General features: G+C 39.0%; 3 protein-coding genes across 17 annotated transcripts in view; 2 read left to right on the plus strand and 1 right to left on the minus strand.

The window, feature by feature from the left end:
* Positions 1-3,885, plus strand: part of tfe3a (transcription factor binding to IGHM enhancer 3a) — a 32,350-nt gene extending 28,465 nt beyond the window's left edge. For all 10 annotated transcript variants that reach the window (XM_060880882.1, XM_060880886.1, XM_060880884.1 and 7 more), the window contains one exon: positions 38-3,885. In XM_060880882.1, the coding sequence (XP_060736865.1) occupies positions 38-478 (441 nt within the window). In that variant the 3' untranslated portion in view covers positions 479-3,885. The remainder of the gene's footprint in view (positions 1-37) is intronic.
* Positions 3,886-8,899: 5,014 nt separating this feature from the next.
* zgc:113363 (uncharacterized protein LOC791449 homolog) lies at positions 8,900-14,456 on the minus strand. Of its 5 annotated transcripts, none has more exons than XM_060880896.1 (5): positions 14,311-14,456; positions 12,202-12,313; positions 11,075-11,206; positions 10,513-10,752; positions 8,900-9,908 (listed from the first exon to the last, which is right to left on the minus strand). In XM_060880896.1, exons 2-5 carry the CDS (start codon positions 12,299-12,301, stop codon positions 9,652-9,654), a joined length of 729 nt encoding a protein of 242 aa, XP_060736879.1. In that variant the 5' UTR covers positions 12,302-12,313; positions 14,311-14,456; the 3' UTR covers positions 8,900-9,651. The 5 variants fall into 5 exon arrangements, with proteins under 5 accessions (XP_060736879.1, XP_060736878.1, XP_060736877.1 ...); XM_060880895.1 differs by having other exon boundaries at positions 11,075-11,218; XM_060880894.1 differs by having other exon boundaries at positions 12,202-12,337.
* A 3,625-nt stretch (positions 14,457-18,081) lies between these two features.
* Positions 18,082-20,055, plus strand: part of ntpcr (nucleoside-triphosphatase, cancer-related) — a 5,843-nt gene continuing 3,869 nt past the window's right edge. The window contains exons 1-2 of one of the 2 annotated variants that reach the window (XM_060881317.1): positions 18,082-18,157; positions 20,043-20,055. The exon at positions 20,043-20,055 is cut by the window's right edge and continues 150 nt beyond it. Coding sequence is in view for 1 of the 2 variants with exons in the window: in XM_060881316.1 (XP_060737299.1) it covers positions 18,195-18,231; positions 20,043-20,055 (50 nt within the window). In the remaining variant the exon portion in view is untranslated. Of the gene's footprint in view, positions 18,232-20,042 lie in introns of both variants that reach the window. The other variant, XM_060881316.1, reaches the window with a different exon arrangement.

The raw sequence follows: 20,055 nt of genomic DNA on the forward strand, positions 1-20,055 counted from the left end.
TGTTATGTTTTTTTCTCCTGTGTATATTTTGGATCAGGAGTTGGAGATGCAGGCTCGTCTCCACGGCCTCGCTCCCTCTCACCATACAGACTCCATCATCAACCAGCAGCAACATCAGCAGCAGCAGCAGCTCACGTCAGTGCAGTCCAGCGCTGAGCCGGTCTCCAAAACACTTCTCACTCTGGGCGGCCCCACATTAAACCACACCCACGTCTCCTCCTTACTCTCCCCTCCTCCTTCTGCCTCTCCAGTGGGCGGAGCCATGACCATCCCACTGGACCTGGGAACTCTGTCGTTCGGCGAGCTGGATGACCACGCCTCCTCCGTGTTCAGCTCCGGTCTGATGGCAGGAGATATGGGCCTGAGCGATATTCTGATGGACGACGGCGGCGCCGACCCCCTGCTGTCCTCCGTCTCGCCGGGAGCGTCCAAGACCAGCAGCCGCAGGAGCAGCTTCAGCATGGAGGAGGATTTGTGATGGATTTAACACTGAGCTAAGGCCTAACGTCTCCATCCCTGCTTGTGCGTTTGTGCACACAAAACTGGCCAATCGAGGTCGACCCGTCATCGTAATCGTAGTACTGTTAAAAAATATATATATAAAAATAAAACAAAAAAAGATCACCATGCAGCATGGCTCTTGACTCCTGCGCTGACGAAGAGACGCACCTGACAAGTTTTACCTCGGCGGTTTAGGGGTACCGGAGTTTACAAAGGATCGTAGGAGCGGAGTTTAGTGGCGAAGAAGACGACGGCGGTGACGCTAGCAAACCTGTGTAGATTTTAAAAGGATTCTAAGCAGCTGACAAGATTTTATGTCTCTTTATTGTTCTGTGTTAGAAGCAGGAGTTTTATTTTGTACATCTGTGCTCACTGACCGACCGACCAACCAAACACTTACATGATTTATTATTACGTTTTTATTATTATTATTATTATTATTATTATTATTATTATTATTATTATTATTATTTTTAAAACAGCTTCACACCCATCCTCCTTCCCCCATCTGTTTTAGAAAACAAACTCAATTCTTACGAGCCCATTATGCAGCCTGTGCGTCACGACGTGCATCCAAAGAGCCGATGACTTTAAAAGTCTCAGATTTTCTGGACCGATTATATAAAATATATTCAGTGCTTCTTGTATAGAGATTTTAGTAACGATTCGTTCAGAATAAGTCGGTTGTAGGGATACATTTACATTTACATTTACATTTACATTTACAGCATTTGGCAGACGCCCTTATCCAGAGCGACGTACATAAGTGCTTAAATCTCTAACATTGGATACGGTGGAAGCTTTATGTCGTCAGGAAGATTTTAGAGCAGAGATGTAATCTTATATAAAATGTCGACCTGCTCGCTGTAGTGAACCGAAGAGCAAAGAGTCGTTTAAGTAAAGCGTTTAAGCAACACTGTATGATGTAGAAACTAACACATAAAGGCCGTTAGTCCAGAAAATACGTCTTTTAAACGTAGTTTTTTGTGTTATGTCGCCACGTCGGTGCGTGAACACGTTTTTTTTTTTTTTTTTCCGAAAGGGCTCGCGTTTAAACCTCCCTCAGGAAAACGAGCGGCTAAAAACAACGAGATCGTGTCTACATATTAAAATGACCCAAATCACTGCTCCAACGCTCGACTGACCCAATTCTGCTCTGCCAGTTTCTTTTATCCAGGATGAAATCATTGTTTTAGATCAATCAGGTCAAGATAAAGTCTTCATTATTGGCCTAATTATGATGAAGTAAAAATGACATTCCAGCAGAGAAGAGGGCAGTTTGACGTATTTACACATATGTACAGCTTTGTGTTTTATTATTTGTTGTTCTAACATCCTATCATTTTAATCTCTTTTTACACATTACTCTTTCTTTCTTTTTTTTTTTTTTTCTTTTTTTTACATTTTTCTTTAATAGATGCACTTTAATTACGCGTTGACTCTCATCTCGTTTCCCACATCAACACAAAATTAATAGCATTAGACTGAACTGTCAAATCTGCTGTGAAACATTTTCTTAAAAAAAAAATCAGCGTTGATTTTTTTTTTTTGTTTGTTTTATTATTTTTTTTCCCTTTGTCCGTCTTCCTCATTATCGTCATTACTTCACTCGATGATCAGATGATGAACGTTTTGCTAAATCGGCAGTTCGGAGTTTAGCTGACGTTTCGGAACGAATTAGCACGTGGTGTCGGTGAGCCGATCTTCACCACAGACCGATTGCCGACGTGAGTGAAATACGATTCAGGCTTCAGGACGACTTTTCTTTTATTATTATTATTTTATTTTGTTGTTGCCAAACTTCACTCAGTTTCTGTAGCTCTTCCAGAACTCCAAACTGCCTTTGGAACTGCTAATTAGAGGAAACGCTCTGCTTTGTTCTCGGTGTGAGTGTCAGAGAGCACAGAAAGCTTTTAGAAGATTTGAAGTTTGACTTTACTCTTGAGGTTTGGTGGAAGTTTTAAACTCTTAAAAACATGTTGTTGTTTTTTTTGTTTGTTTTTTTTAACGTAATTGAGTGACTCTGGTGCTAATTTGTTGGTCAGCATCGTATTCACGTTACTCCTGTCACAAACTGTTAGAATTAAAAATGAAAACGATGTGTCGGCGCTAAAGAGCGAGAAGATGGTGAGAGAGCTGGACAGACCGAACGATTAAAGTGCCGCTGCATCGCTCTGTTCAGGTAGAGATGTCAATTAATGAAGTTTAAACTAAAAGAAAAAAATATGCAAGTTAAGTCCGGGGTGGATTTCTGTCGGACTTGACGTGTTATTAACGCTTCGTGTGTGCTAATTGTTTAACGTATAGCAATGTACGCAAAAAATCTCTCGAAAACTTCGCCATATCCTAACAAATAAGTGCAGTAGCTTTTCCACTGGATTGCGATCGTAAACGGCTTGAATGTGACATGAAAAGTTGTCTATTTTCAGATATTTACTCCGGTCTAGTTTTTAAATCGTGTGTTGAATAGTAATTAGGACCACAGAATAATGGACGGATTTATTGTTGTGCTGGTTAAACAGACTGTTTTATTTCCTCAACGGGAAAATGTCAACGTCACAAATGCCTTCCTCTTTAAAAATGAAAAATAAATAAATAAACAAACAAACAAACAAAACGTCGACGTGGGCGAACAACAGGAACGTTTCAGACGAAGCGAAAACGATCACGTATGCATAAATCCGAAGTCTATGCAAACGTCTGCGGCTCGCGGCGCGTGAGAAGTCGCGCCGTGTGGACGGAGAGCGTCTGCGTAAAGAGCTTTCTCGTCAGCGCTGTACAGAAATGCATGCTTGCGTCATGACTACAGACGCACGTCTTGCGTAATATATAATATATAACGTAGCAAATCCCGAGCTATTCAAACCACTCGTATTCACTCCACAGGGAAATGACTGTCCTCATATTTACTATATTTTTGCTACAAAAAAAAACCACAAACATGGCATTTCTGTAGACGTTTTCCTCGTTCTTTTTTTTTCCTTTTTAGAAACAGCAATAAGTTACCTTCATCTATTTTTGTAATACTTGAAATAATGTGCAATTTATGTTACGTGAGAAACAAATTCGGCCAATAAACAGCCATGCGTACGTTTTATTTCTCCAGTCAGATGTACAGGAAATATTACAAATATTATTGGACTGATGAGTAATGAATAAACCAGAAGAAAAAGCTCCTTGTTTTCACTATGTGCATCTGGGAGAAAGGGAACGTCTGAACTGTGCCGAGCGTCTCTGAGGTTGTGCTCCTTGTGTGTCAACTTTGTATTTCTGTATCTTCACAACTCCAGTGACAACAAAAAATCATTCATTTCAGTTCTGTTCAATGTGTAGGTTTTTTTTTTACTTTGTATGGAAATATATAAATAAAGTTTTAAAATATCATTGCGTTTGTGTGTGTGTGTGTGTGTGCGTGTGTGTGAGTGAGACCTCTTAACTCTGGCTTGAGGTGTGACTGTGTGTGTCTGTGTGTCAGTGCGTGACTGTCTGTGTGTGTGTCTGTGGCCTCGTCCCCCGACGTGGTTTATTCTTCTGTATAGAAGCCACACCATCGTATCTCTGTTAAAAGAGACATATATATATATATATATATATATATAAGCAGCTTCACATTGGGTTTTACTTCTGACAGCAAAAGGCCAGCAGGGGGCAGAAGTGTCCTATGTGTCCATTTGAATTGTCTTTGAATCGACTTCTCTCTCTCACACACTTTCTCTCTCTCTCTCTCTCTCTCACTTTCTCGCTCTCTCAATTTCTCTTTCTCTCAATTTCTCTCTCTCTCTCTCTCTCTCTCTATCTTAGCAAGTGAGAATATCTTGTCAAATGTATTAAGTATTTCCTATTATAAAATAAACATAATATAAACTATAAACATTATAAACATGTTATAAAGTTTATAAACATAAATATAAGATTATAAATCTTAACTCAATTTCAGTTTCTATTGGCAGAAATAAGGAATCTACTACAAAAATAAATTGTTTAAATTGGTACAAATATCTGCCATTAGAACGAGAGAAAAAAGTCTAGAAAGAGATTTTAATCATATTAGATTTACTATAGAGGAAGATTTGTAGCTCTGGGGCTCCAAACACCAGGCGTGATTTGTGTAAATATACTTAAGTGTGTATAGAATTGTGGAAGAGAAACTGAGAGGAGAGAAAGAGGAGAGAAGAGAAACAAAGAGGAGAAACAAAGCGGAGAGAAAGAGAAGAGAGGAGAAACTGAGAGGAGAGTAAGAGAAGAGAGGAGAAACTGAGAGGAGAGTAAGAGAAGAGAGGAGAAACTGAGAGGAGAGTAAGAGGAGAGAAAGAGAAACGGAGAGGAGAGAAATAGAAGAGAGGAGAAACGGAGAAGAGAGGAGAGAAAGAGAAGAGAGGAGAAACTGAGAGGAGAGAAAGAGAAGAGAGGAGAAACTGAGAGGAGAGTAAGAGGAGATAAAGAAATGGAGAGGAGAGAAATAGAAGAGAGGAGAAACGGAGAGGAAAGAAAGAGAAGAGAGGAGAAACAAAGAAGAGAGATAGAGAAGAGAGGAGAAATTGAGAGGAGAGAAAGAGAGGAGAGGAGAAACGGAGAGGAGAGAAAGAGAAGAGAGGAGAAACAAAGAGGAGAGAAAGAGAAGAGGGGTGTATTAGGGGCTTGAGGGTGTTTGGGGCAGCTGTTTGCATTCGTGTGATTATTTTGATCCAAGCTGCAAAAATCCACAGGTTGTGGTTTCCTTTGAAATCTCCAGACATCACAGTGTGTTAGTGTTGGCTAGAGACCTGTGTGTGGACCTTCACAGACTGGACTGCTGTGTGGACTGGACTGGCCTCAAATAAACCTTTGTTATTATTATTCTTTTGTGTGTCTTACCGTTAACCTCGCTGTAGGCCGAAGTTAAAGCAGGAGACAAAATATTCAACCCGCTCCTGTTATTAAAGGTGTGTGTAGACAAGCGTTAAGGTGGACACACACTAATAAAAGCTTTATTAACCACGGCACGGATTCCTTTATAAAACATAATATTGATATAATATATATTTACACAGTTATAATGTGGCATCGTGTTGATTAGATGAAGTCTAGTTTTATTTCCCTTCCCTTCCTGCACTTACATTTTAGCTACTAATAATATTGAAAGAAAAGAAAATACCTGCTCGTGTTAAGCGGGTCTGAGGTTCTCAAAAGAATGCAGTCTGCAGCAGTGGCGTCCCTCAGACATGGAAAATGTGCACCGGTGATGAGTTTTTGTCGGGTCTGTACCCTTTACTCTGTCCTGATGTGTTCAGTAAAACACAGTAAAGCTGTAGTTTATTACTTGTGTAAAGAAGCCAGTATCCTAAACTATAGTCTGAGGGTTTTCATGAACTGTTTTCGCACCTGATTCCGCTTGGGTTTAATAATCAGTTGGTGGCTGAATCAGCTTTAAGGGTACACCACAATGTGGACAACATTTAGACACACCAACTACAAATAAGTCCTTATTAAAATATCTGACCAGACAAAAAATTTATTTCATCCAATTGGACCTGGTCGTAATGACCCAGGTATGACACCTGGGTCATTACGACCAGGTCCATTCATTCATTCATTCATTCATTTTCTACCGCTTATCCGAACTACCTCGGGTCACGGGGAGCCTGTGTCTATCTCAGGCGTCATCGGGCATCAAGGCAGGATACACCCTGGACGGAGTGCCAACCCATCGCAGGGCACACACACACACACTCTCATTCACTCACGCAATCACACACTACGGACAATTTTCCAGAGATGCCAATCAACCTACCATGCATGTCTTTGGACCGGGGGAGGAAACCGGAGTACCCGGAGGAAACCCCCGAGGCACGGGGAGAACATGCAAACTCCACACACACAAGGCGGAGGCGGGAATCGAACACCCAACCCTGGAGGTGTGAGGCGAACGTGCTAACCACTAAGCCACCGTGCCCCACGACCAGGTCCAATTGGATGAAATAAAATTTTTGTCTAGTCAGATATTTTAATAAGGACTTATTAGGCTCCTGTCCCTACACTTGCTTGTCCTGATTGATCCAGTACATAAAGGGAAACAAACTTTTTAAAATGACTTTTATTTGTTGTGTCATTGTATATTTTCTCACACCAACATTGTCTTGCTCCTGATAATTAGCATGATTGTAAATCCTGAATGCAGATATAAACCCACATTAACTCCTTTCCTATGCTGTTGAATACCAAATGACTTCGTATCCACTCTATCAGTTATCTGAAGCCCCGTAACGATGACAGTGCACCAGGCGTGTGATGTACATAATCTCTGTGTAAACTGATTTTCTACACTCAATGTAATGAGCGTTTGGTTTTTCTTATAATCAATTTTCTAATTAATTTGCAGCAGATATAGTATAGAGATGCAGTGCTGTTTTTTTTTTGACTGACATGGACTGGCAACCTCCTGATTTACTACGCTTAGCTGTAGAAGTTGTGATTGGCGTTGTGTTGGTAAAGCTGTTTCCTGTCTGAATAGACCCAGAGCGACGGTGGTGCTTTGAAGCTCAGCACTGGGTGGAGCTCAGGGTCTTATCCTCTCACCCCAACACTGTCATCTCAGTCACTTCCTTCACTTCCTGTTTGGCACATTTCTACAACAAACATAGCTTTCCTGCCCATCTCCGGCCCAAACCGGGACCCCATGTGTGTTAAAAACACAAACCTATGACCAGTGGATGCCTATCCCAATATGCATTTACTCTGGGCATGATCACAAGAGCTTGGATAAAAAGGTTAGAATATTAATACACTGCACATTGTCTTTTTTTTTTAAACGAGTGTTGGAGCAGTGTTTTGGATTCTGCTTTCAGACAATAGGCAAATAAATTTCCAACTGCATCACACCCTGTTCTTTGTGGTACTGGTTCTTTCCGGAACTGTGCGTCTGATGTTACCGTGCTGTGAGAACTGTGCTGAGTGAGTCATGATCTCTTCCTTTTCGGACCGATCTGCCAGCTCTCTCAGAGGTCACGGCCCAAACAGACCGGCGCAGAAACCTCAGGACCTCATGAGAGAGTGAAGCGTGGCCCACTTCCTGCCTCACTTTGTATGTTTCAGCCTGAATCAGGATCTTTGTTTAATAAAACATGTATTTTTCCCTTGCGTCTGTTTCGGCATCGTTTAAAAATATCCCCTTGTCCCAAATATCCGTGGTTCTTGTGGTATGAACGTGATTAAATCGACAGTTTGAGGGAGTTTCGCAAGAAAAGTTTTAATGTATTCTAAGCATAACTGTTCGTTCGTTCGTTCGTTCGTTCGTTCGGATGTTTAAACGAATATTTAGTTTAATAGACGATTATTTGTAAACACTAATACTAAATACAGATGCTAATCTAAAGGCTATAAAGTGTGAACTGTGTCCACAAGTTCTTGATCTGTCTTGTCAGTCAAAACCACATGCATTCACAGCATAAATAAAAGAAAAAGAAACTGTGCCGTAGTGATCCAGCATTTCATGAGTATTGCAGATGTATCAGACCGGTAAATCACCAGAATGTTACCATACAATCGTACATTTAACTTTCTAATATCTGTCCATCTGTCCAATTATTATATCTCAAATCAAACACAAATATACATCATCCAGTTATTAATACTACACTGTGTCTGACTAAATATCACAGTGCTAACCTAGTACTAAAGTGACTAATGCATGGCAGGTGTACATCATTTTATATATAGCTCTCGTCACAAAGGTTTCCTTTTTACTTCCTTGTTTCCAAAACTTCCTGTTTTGTTTATGCTCGTTCTGTCATGAACCTGCCTCCTGAATTTAGCTTGTATTTATGTGTATTATAAATGACGCAACTCTATGTGTGTTTACATTTGCTTTCTCTTTCTGCCATTATTTACAGTATTGCACGCAAAACATTTCCATTCATTGTGTTAAACATTTTAGATGTTTTAGATAATCAGGTCTCCATATCCAGTGCCTTTTTTTGTCTGTTTGGGTTCGTTAGTTCGGTGCGTATGTTTATGGAGCTTCACCCCCCAGTCCACTGCTTTAGGAGTCATGTGTGTGCTTTCTTAAAGTGTGAAGAACTTCATACCCAAGTTACAGGGGCATTATAACCTCCAGGTCGTCCTTCGCTTTTTTTTCCTCTAGGCATTGCCCGGTGCCCAAACCTAAGTCTACTTCAGGGCGTAATGGGCTTGAGGAAGCCTGTGAAATTCTACACGTCCAGATGAATATGCAGCCACTTGATTCAAGGAGCTATTTTCACACTAGTTTCAGGCCTGGACTTACCAAGCTTTCTCGTGATCTTCAGATCAAATAAAAAAATGTGTAAAATAAGTAAAAATGTAGATGTGAAGAGTAACTGTCAAAGCCAGTGATTATGAATTAGTTCCAGTGCTGAGCTAATGGAGCATAAAGGAGACATAATTATGAAAACAAAAGCCTCTTTACTTCTTACGCACAATAAAAAATAGTCACATTAAATCATAAGTTAATCATGAGCTAATGCAGTGCTCAGACAGATTACTTAGTGTGTAGATATCATGACACAAAATCAAAAGTTCATAGAATTTGACCTGTGTTAATAATAAAAAGACCAATTGTAGAAATATTTGGTATTTGTTGGGATCCTTCCTATTTTGGAGTGTGATCCATTTCTAAACCCCTTGGAGATTTTACTCAAACTCAAATAAAAGATATTTCTCTAAACAGACTCTGCTGAATCAGCTCCAGAATGCATTGTGCTCTGTTGTGGGTAAGTACAAGTGCAAATGTGCTCTACGTAAGCTGAACTGCCGAAAATATGAAAATAAAAAGGCACAGTTTGAAGCTAGGAACATCGAAGACAATCCGGTAGCGGCCATGCAGATGAATATGAAGTCCATAAATACAGTAAGGCCTCTTGTTCACATATTCTTATACCTCTTCTTCACTTCATGACATCATTATAAGCATCTTTGCATTATGTGTGTGTGTATATATGTGTATGAGATTAATGTTCACACACAGACTCATTTAGCACATAGCAGTCACACCTTGATCTCAGTCACTAGCCTACAGAATAAATAAGGCATGCAACCTCCATAACAACAAACCTTTCCGCAACACACTGGTGTGAGGTCACATTCCAGCTCATCTCTGTAATTGTACTAACATCCTCATCGTTGGCTATTTGCTGTCTAAGTAGGGAAGCAGATAGAGCAGCACTCTAGACAGATCTCTAAGCAGTCTGAGGATTGGCAGCAGTCCTCTAGGATGGCACAGTCCATTACAGCGGCGCAGGGGTCACCAGAGCAACATGCCAGGCCTCCGCACACCTCGCCACAGCAGCACAATGCATCACACTCCATTCCGCAGGCCAAACACTGAGCCACGGCTGAGCACATGGGCAGCAGCTCACAGAACAGACAGGCTAGGACACATTGCACGCAGCAGTCTGTACACACACACACACACACACACACACACACACACACACACACACACATATTTTAAGATGATTTGCCAAACATCAAGCATTTTCAGAACACAGAATCCGGAGGTGACAGTAAAAATTACACTACACATGGCTCACATCTTTGATCTTATTAGGTCTTTGTGACCTTAAGACGATATTTTCTCTCTGACACAGTATTAACATTAAAATAAAAAAATGTGGGTGTTTTAGATAAGCCTAATTTTGGGTCACCAGGTAGGGATGTGCAATCTAATGGAAATATCTTCCAGGCAACATGAGTCACAAAGATAAAGCCATGTCCCCGGTGTAGCTGACAGATAAGGCCAGTGCTTATTTACTGTTAACTCTATGGGTGAGGCCTCTCTCTGCATGTGCTCTGGACCAGTTTAACGTTGCTGATATAAACACAGACTCTACTGAACAAACCGTTAAAGCCAACCAAGGCTACACAATGTGGCCAAAGGTTTGTGGACACATGACCATCGCAATGTAGCTTTGCCCAAAGCATGCAATTTGTATAGAATGTCTTTGTATGCTGTGACATTACAATATCCCTTTAGTGAAACAAATCTGAGTTATTTACCGTCACCGGCAACGTCCTGGATCTGACTGCTGCTTGTTTTTAAACTCTGTTGGCTTTTGGAGGTGGAGGGAGGACGCTTTCTGTGGGGTTTTTGGGGTTTGTTGTGCATATTGTACTTGGATATCTGTGCAGGATCAGGTGCCCTTTGACCTTTAGATGGGGAGGGTGGTGTGCAGACAGGTGGAGAGAGATTAGACCCTGTGTCTGGAGAAGAAGGACCATTGAGGGGGCTGGGAGTCTCTGAAATAGACAAAAATATGTATTAGGGACATGTCATTTCCCTATGCTGACCTACTCAGCTAATTTGTAGCATCTCACCCACTCTTCTGTTTAGGTAAGCAAACGACTGTGATTTTCGCGTAAAGGAGTGATATCTATTACCTGACTAACTTGTTTACATGCAGCCAAACTCTATAATAATCAATTAAACAGAAAAACAAACACAATGCAATTTTTAATACGATAACATTGAAACTGAAACAAAAAAAAAAAAACTCAAGTGAAAAATCAGAAGGTGCTTCGTTGATGGTTAAAGGTGAACTGACAACATGAATGTTTTTACCTTTGTCGAGTTTGTGCACGATCGCTGGCACATGGTCGGGAAGCAGTAAAGCATCTTCGTTCGTGATTACGATGTCTGTTAAAGAGTCATCGCTTCCCTCGTAACCTATTCCACGGGCACTTGTAAGCCTTGCTGGGAGAGGATCTGTCAATCAATTTAAAAATTACACTACTTTTCTACACTACTATTTTTATTCGGTTTCTATACTTCTGTAAAGCTACTTTGAGACAATGTGACTTAAACTAAATATCAAGGATTAAGGATGGAAGAAAAAGTACTAGTCACTGTGAAAACAGCCAAAAAACATTCATTCATTCATTCATCTTCTACCGCTTATCCGAACTACCTCGGGTCACGGGGAGCCTGTGCCTATCTCAGGCGTCATCGGGCATCAAGGCAGGATACACCCTGGACGGAGTGCCAACCCATCACAGGGCACAAACTTGAACTGAATTGAAAATGATGTCTTGGCTGTATCTTGTGGGCCATGAATGTGGTAACCATCCACCCCAATCTCAGTTCCTGCTGCTGAAAAATATGAGTTGCTGCCACAACCCTGCTTTTACTGTAGGGATGGAATTGGCCAGGTGACAAGCAGTGTCTGTTTCATCATACATCATATGAATCTGGTTTCTCGTTGCCTGTAAGTTCTTAATTAGCCTAATGGCCAAAACTCATCCGAGCAGTTATGTACATTTTTTTTAGATCACACAAAAATAAAGGTCAAATTGGTAGAGCAATGCAGAGGGAGATGTTTTTCCTGGCAGGTTCTCCCATCTCCATATAGGACCTCAGGAGTTTTGTCAGCATGACCTGCGGATTCTTGGACACCTCCCTGATTAAAGCTCTTCTTCTCGGTTTGCACAGTTTGACTTATCTTCTACTCTACAAAAAGTCTCTATGAATACAAACTTCTTCCTTCTACCGTTGTAGAATAATGGAATGATGGAATAGTTTTGCAATTTGAGATAATAGCATATATACTGTATATATATATGTATGCTTTGTCATACAATGTCAGCTTTTTTATTACGGAGTATTGTCTTACAAATCGAAAGATAACTGACAAAAAAAAAACAATTAAAGGCTCTAACACAAAAAACGCAGCGAGTCAAACCATTACTGACCTGGCTGTTGTGTGATGTCTTGTACCTCCACTCTGCTCTCAGGCCGGATCAGATGGTTCCTGTGGGTTCGATCCTTTCCGCCGTTCTGCTGGACGTCCATGGCCTCTGTCTCCTTATGAGGCATCGAACAATATCTCTGATTATATAGTGAAAGTCAGAAAAAAGATGTCACAACAACACTACAATACAATACAATAATCTATCTGTTACCACTGGATACCATCCGATGCACATCCATGACATTTCTGTGTCCCCTATATCTGTTGCACCTTAACATATTCATTCATTCATTTATTTTCTACCGCTTATCCGAACTACCTCGGGTCACGGGGAGCCTGTGCCTATCTCAGGCGTCATCGGGCATCAAGGCAGGATACACCCTGGACGGAGTGCCAACCCATCGCAGGGCACACACACACTCTCATTCACTCACGCAATCACACACTACGGACAATTTTCCAGAGATGCCAATCAACCTACCATGCATGTCTTTGGACCGGGGGAGGAAACCGGAGTACCCGGAGGAAACCCCCGAGACACGGGGAGAACATGCAAACTCCACATACACAAGGTGGAGGCGAGAATCGAACCCCCAACCCTGGAGGTGTGAGGCGAACGTGCTAACCACTAAGCCACCGTGCCCCCTGTATGTAAATTGATTCTGAAATTTCTGGAGCTCACTCCAAAGAATTTCACTCACCAAGGCACACGTGCTGTGGTGATGTGACAACAAAAGTGACTTGACCTGACTTGACTAATATACTACACAAGTCTACAAAGACGTTTTTTTTTAACAAACTGAGTTTCTCAGGGGGTTTAAATGAATCACAGATCCACCAGTGTAACAAAATATTACATACACACATCCCCTTGATAATAAAAATGTTTCTGCCTTGATTCTTTCAAAAGCTACCAAATGCCTTGAAATTATTATTTTTTAACGTATTTAACATGACATTGCTAAATGCAGTGGAAAACTAAAAAGGTCTCATTTTTGCATTTTGAGCAGATCTTATATTGACATTTTTTTAACCTGTTATAAACGTTTTGCCTACGGACAAGATCGCATTATCACAGTTCTTATCTACTACTTTTTGTTTGCTAATAATCAAATCGATATGTGATTTATTTTTTTTTTTTTTACTATTAAACAGGTACATGTTTTATCTGTTGATGAACTAGCCTTAATATTCATGTGTGCGCCGAAAGTTTATCATCATGGAGTTTTTACATACAGAGGAAAACATCATTTAGTGCAACTTTATAGTGCCTAAAATAGTACAATAAGGAGAGATCGACTCATTCATAGCTAATTTAACAAGGAAAATTTCCAAGTTTATAAAACCGAGTCACACAAATTCATGTATTACTAGCCTTGTGAGGACCGTTCACTGACCATTATTAGCATCAGTGAACTTAACCTCATGGCAAAAAAAAATAATCAACTCTTATTTATTTATTTTTATCTTATTTATTTTATTTATTTTATTTGTATTTGTTGTTTTTCCAGCCAAGTAATAACTAACAGTTTCCATTTCTTATTGGGACCTTTTGGTCCCCACCAACATACAAAACACACACACACACACACACACACAGACACACACACAGACACACACACATACACACACACATACACACACACACACAGACACACACACATACACACACACAGACACACACACACAGACACACACGGACAGACAGACAGACACACACAAACACACATACACACACACACACACACACACAGAAGAGACACACACACATACACACACACATACACATACATACATGCATACATACACACATACACACACACACACACACATATGCACACACACATACACACATACACACACACAACTAAGTACCACAAAGAGTTTGTTCCAAGTGCTTGTATCATTGTATAAACTATAAATTTAATATTTTTAGAGAACACATTTTGTAAAACAAAAAACAAACAAACAAACAAACAAACAAACAAACATTCCCAACAGACATGACTGTAACTGTGACAAACTCACAAATTAAACGGTTGTTTGAATGTTTTGTTATAAAACGTAAACATTGTGCTATAAAGTGTAGAATATAAAGCTTTATAATTACCTTTTGTCTTGAACAAATCCAGTCTTAAACTATTAATGTTTCCAGGCTTGTAGTTAAAGTGACGGTTATTTTCGTTTATTCCCACACGCTCGTGCAGCGCTGCGAAGAGCGCGAGCTCTGTGTTGCCAGATTGATGTAAAAGTATCCTGGATGTCGAGTCCTAAAATCATGATACAGATGGGCGTGGCGAGGGAGCTGTAGGTTCTGCCAACAGAAGAGAATAAATAAATAGGTAGATAGATAAAAAATGAAATTAAATAAATAAATAATAATAATAATAATAATAATGAGAATAATAATAATAATAATAATAATAATAATAATAATAATAATAATAATGAGAATAATAATAATAATAATAATAATAATAATAATAATAATAATAATAATAATAATATTGATGTAAGTGGGTTGGACAATTCTGGAAAATGATTGGTTGTGAAGTTATTGCATTTTGGTAGCATGACTAAGCAATAAAATGTGTATTTATTTGTTATTTTATTTGTTTGTTTTGTTTGTTTGTTTGTTTGTTTGTTTGTTTGTTTTGTTTTGTTTTGTTTTGTTTTATTTTATTTTATTTTATTTTATTTTATTTTATTTTATTTTAAACCACACAAATGATGGGGCGGTAAGTTGCATTTCAAAGCAATTCATGTCTCAAGGCACTCCATCCATCATATTGTGGTGTGGAGAAGAAGAAGAAGCTTGACCAGGAAGCATTGTAAAGACAATGCAATTCAAGCTTGGTGGTTTTAGCCACAGAACTGGTTCAATAAAGAAAAATGGTGGGGATTAAAAAAAAAAACAGAACTTAACAATGCAGGACAATGCTACATACCCAAACAACCACACACAAACAAATAGCACAAGCCAACAGTAACAACAAAATGTGTTTACATCTTTTCATGCAACTGGATAAAAAGATGTGTGCACAAGGAAAGAGATCTGTGCAGAAGAAAGTTTTTATTTTCTTGTAGAAGGGAGATATAAAACTTTCAGGACAAAGACGGTCTAAATTTTTCAAACATAAGAGCATCCGCACCAGAACCAGCAAGTTCAGGGACAGCTTTTTTCCATCCACCATCACACTACTGAACTCTACAATACAATAGAACACTGTATATATATAAATACTGTATATAACTTTTGTACAATTATACATACAATGTACATATCACATATTGCTTTACATACATCTGCACTATTTTATTTGTGTGTATCTAATAGACTTTATATTTATTCACTGTACATATGTTTACATATATATCTATATATATTACATGCTGTACATATGTTTACATACACTCACCAGCCACTTTATTAGGTACACCTTACTAGTACCGGTGTGGTCTTCTGCTGCTGTAGCCCATCCGCCTCAAGGTTTGACATGTTGTGCATTCAGAGATGCTCTTCTACATACCTCGGTTGTAACGAGTGGTTATTTGAGTTACTGTTGCCTTTCTATCAGCTCAAACCAGTCTGGCCATTCTCCTCTGACCTCTGGCATCAACAAGGCATTTGCGCCCACAGAACTGCCGCTCACTGGATATTTTCTCTTTTTTTCCGGACCATTCTCTGTAAACCCTAGAGATGGTTGTGTGTGAAAATCCCAGTAGATCAGCAGTTTCTGAAATACTCAGACCTGCCCGTCTGGCACCAACAACCATGCCACGTTCAAAGCCACTTAAATCACCTTTCTTCCCCATTCTGACGCTCGGTTTGAACTGCAGCAGATCGTCTTGACCATGTCTACATGCCTAAATGCATTGAGTTGCTGCCATGTGATTGGCTGATTAGAAATTTGCGTTAGCGAGCAGTTGGACAGGTGTACCTAATAAAGTGGCCGGTGAGTGTATATATCTATATATATATCACAATATATTACAATGTAATAATGGTGCCTGATCACACTTAATATATAGTGTGGGAGATTGTTGGTGAGCTGGCTAGTATTTGAGTTAAAAAAAAAAGGCTAAATCAAACAGTAGTTATCAATATATACTCGAGAGCGATACGTCACAGGTCACAAAATTTCTGACTATTACATTGTCAAAAGTATTTTAAGCAAACATCCAATTCCTGATTATTACAGTCTACTACAATAACAATACATACATGCTCCATGAAGACATGTTTTGTTTGCAAAGGTTGGACTGTAAGAACTCAGGTGCTTAAGATCTCTGTTTTTGTTTATTGTCTTTTGTGTGATGTCTTGTATTTTTTGTTTGCACTGTCGTTTGTCCTGCACTGTATTGTCTCTTGTCTTTATTGTCTTTTGTCCTGCACTGTCTTTCTATCTTGTTTATCTTGTCCTGCACTGTCTTGTCTGTCTTGTTTGTCTTGTCCTGCACTGTTTGCACCAGGTTGCACAGATACACTTTATGTATCTAGGACTAACTTACTAAGTCCTTAGCTCTGTCTTTGTTTTATGGTCCTGGAGAAACGTTGTCTCATATCAATGTGAACTGCAACAGCTATATATGGTTGAAATGACAATAAAAGCTTCTTGACTTGACTTGACTTGAGCACAGAGTACTGACCTCAACCCCACTGAACACCTTTGTGATAAACAGAAACACCGTCTGACCTCCTCACTCAACATCTGTGTTTAATCTTACTAATACGCTTGTAGCTGAATGAGCTTTCCCAGACAACTGGATCTTATTATAACAGCATAAAAGGAATCCATCTGGAATGAGATCAAATATAATATACAGGTGTAGGTCAAGTGCCACATACCTTTAGTCTACCATACAGTGCAATATAGTGAATCATTATTTAAAAACAGGGAAAAAGTTCTGATGTGAATTTGCTCCTCTGTCTATGCATGTCATGGCAAACAACCCCAATGATTGTTCCCCTGGCACAAATTCTGCTAAGACCAAATAAAAGTAGAAGTTTGAAAACCGCAGAATCTGGCAACACATGGCCAGCTGTAATATGCGCGTGCTGAAGCTCGCGCGGTCTTCCTTCCTCTCCAGCTGAATCCACATCCATAAAGTTTATTATGATTAGTATGATTAGTATGATTATTATTATGATTATTATTATTGTTATTATTATTATTGTTATTATTTTTGTTGTTGTCTTTATTACTATTATTATTATTATTATTATTATTATTATTATTATTATTATTATTATTATTGTCATTATTATTATTATTGTTATTGTTATTGTTATTATTATTATTGTTATTATTATTATTATTATTATGTTGTTATTATTATTATTATTATTATTACATTAAAAAGAAATTTAGATGAAAGATTTTTTAGTTATTTCAGAAAGGTTTAAGTAATCAGATCTGTAAACTAAAACATATTAAAACATATTAAACTGTAACATATTAAACTCTAGTTTTAATTCCATGATGTTATTAAACATTCATATTACAGCAGGACATTATTACTTCTTGTGTCGTCGGTTGCGATGTACAACAAAAGATCGACTGGTTTAGAATTTCCTAATTTAAGAGAAGATGCTGTAAAATATTATCGATACGATAAATAAGATATGATAAATTAGTCAAATCCCCTGAATCTGTGACTAAGGGTTTGTATTTACATTCACGCATCCCCAGATGTGCAGTTGCTATGGCAACCAATGTTTCCTGTTATTCCTGTGACAACATTTTAATCTTAATTACTGTGAGTGGATTTGAGTTTAATGATAACAAATTAAAATACGTCTCCGTTACAAAAGTCCAATTAATCGATTTTAAGCACTTTTTTTTATTTTTAATCCTGCTACTTTTTACAATCGCCGACGGACGAATCTGCGCATGCGCGGTAGTCACAACACCGGAAGTAGAACTCCTCAGTTTCCAGACATGAGTAAACATTCGGTGTGTTTATGGTGTGCAGCTTAAACAGAGTTAATTGATGATGATTAGACACGTTTTCCTTACAGGTTCTCCAGGTGATTTATAATGTAATGTAATTATAATGATGTTTTAAACGTTGTTAGCTGGTATATGTTGATTTCAGGAATAACTAATGCTTGCTAAGAGAATACACTTGTGATTTACACGTGTCTGTAAGTAGTAAGCAGCAGTTACAGTGGTCTTAAAACGAAAATTAGTGTTTCAGAACTTTTTGCATATGTTCCTCATCAATATCAAGAGTCAAGTCAAGTCAAGAAGCTTTTATTGTCATTTCAACCATATATAGCTGTTGCAGTTCACAGTGAAATGAGATGATGTTTCTCCAGGACCATAAAACAAAGACAGAGCTAAGGACTTAGTAAGTTAGTCCTAGTACATAAAGTGTATCTGTGCAACCTGGTGCAAACAGTGCAGGACAAGATAAACAAGACAGTGCAGGACAAAAAGACAGAAGGACAAAAGACAAGAAGACAAACAAGACGGTGCAGGACAAAAAGAAGGACAGTGCAGGACAAAAGACAAGAAGACAAACAAGATGGTGCAGGACAAAAAGAAGGACAGTGCAGGACAAAAGACAAGAAGACAAACAAGATGGTGCAGGACAAAAAGACAGAAGGACAGTGCAGGACAAAAGACAAGAAGACAAACAAAACGGTGCAGGACAGAAGGACAGTGCAGGACAAAAGACGAAGACAAACAAGACGGTGCAGGACAAAAAGACAGAAGTACAGTGCAGGACAAAAGACAAGAAGACAAACAAGACAGTGCAGGACAAAAGACAGTGCAGAAAAAAAGACAAAAAGGCAGTGCAGGACAAGACAGGACAAAAGACAGTGCAGGACAAAAGACGAAAACAAACAAGACAGTTTAGGACAAAAGACAAGAAGACAATCAAGACAGTGCAGGACAAGACAGAAAGACAGTGCAGGACAAGACAGAAATGCAGGACAAGACAGTACAGGACAAAAGACAGTGCAGGACAAAAGATGAAAACAAACAAGACAGTACAGGACAAAAGACAGAAAGACAGTGCAGGACAAAAGACAAGAAGACAATCAAGACAGTGCATGACGAAAGACAGAAAGACAGTGCAGGACAAGACATTACAGGACAAAAGACAAGAAGACAAACAAGACAGTGCAGGACAAAAGGCAGTGTAGGACAAAAGACAAGACAAACAAGACAGTGCAGGACAAAGGACAGTGTAGGACAAAAGACAAAAAGGCAGTGCAGGAAAAAAGACAGAAAGACAATGCAGGATAAAAGACAAGCAGACAGAAAGACAATGCAGGATAAAAGACAAGCAGATGGAAGAGTGTGTAATTGGTGTAGGTCTGTGTGGTCCGTACAGTTGATGTGCGTGTGTGTGTTGTGCTTAGTACAGTTCAGATATCTATACATAAAATATATAAGTGTAATCATTTTATTTTTATGATTTGTCACTTAAATCCCTGATGATTCATCCTACACTAGTGTTGTGTTCATCCAATTAAATGCTCTCAAAGCATATGCCCTGCCCCCCAGGAGGCGTGTCTTCCTCTATTCTGGCAGCTCCTTAATAGCAAATATTGTGGTTGGAGTTTATTCATTCATTCATTATTAATCAGTTTTAAACCTACCTCTAAGATGTATCAGAGGCCATCTAAGATATCATCCTCATTACATTTGTGGTAAGGGTGATGATGGCAGTGAGAAATCTTGTAGAACTATTTTTTTTTTCAGCACACTGTTGCTCTGATTTCCTGTTTCAGATCAGCACTCTCAAACCACTTCATAAGGACTCGTATTAACTGCAAACAAATTTATTTATAGATGACGTTTTGTTCTCCCTGTTTATTCTGCCCAGGAGTGGGCAAAAC

The sequence above is a fragment of the Tachysurus vachellii genome, chromosome 11, assembly GCF_030014155.1.
Source record: "Tachysurus vachellii isolate PV-2020 chromosome 11, HZAU_Pvac_v1, whole genome shotgun sequence".
NCBI classification, from domain to species: domain Eukaryota; kingdom Metazoa; phylum Chordata; class Actinopteri; order Siluriformes; family Bagridae; genus Tachysurus; species Tachysurus vachellii.

Coding starts and splice junctions, on each gene's coding strand:
- zgc:113363 (XM_060880892.1), bottom strand. CDS start 12,325: ATGCCTCATAAGGAGACAGAGGCCATGGACGTCCAGCAGAACGGCGGA. Junction 11,219..12,201: donor AGACATCACACAACAGCCAG/GTCAGTAATGGT, acceptor ATTGATTGACAG/ATCCTCTCCCAGCAAGGCTT. Junction 10,753..11,074: donor CGTGCACAAACTCGACAAAG/GTAAAAACATTC, acceptor TGTCTATTTCAG/AGACTCCCAGCCCCCTCAAT.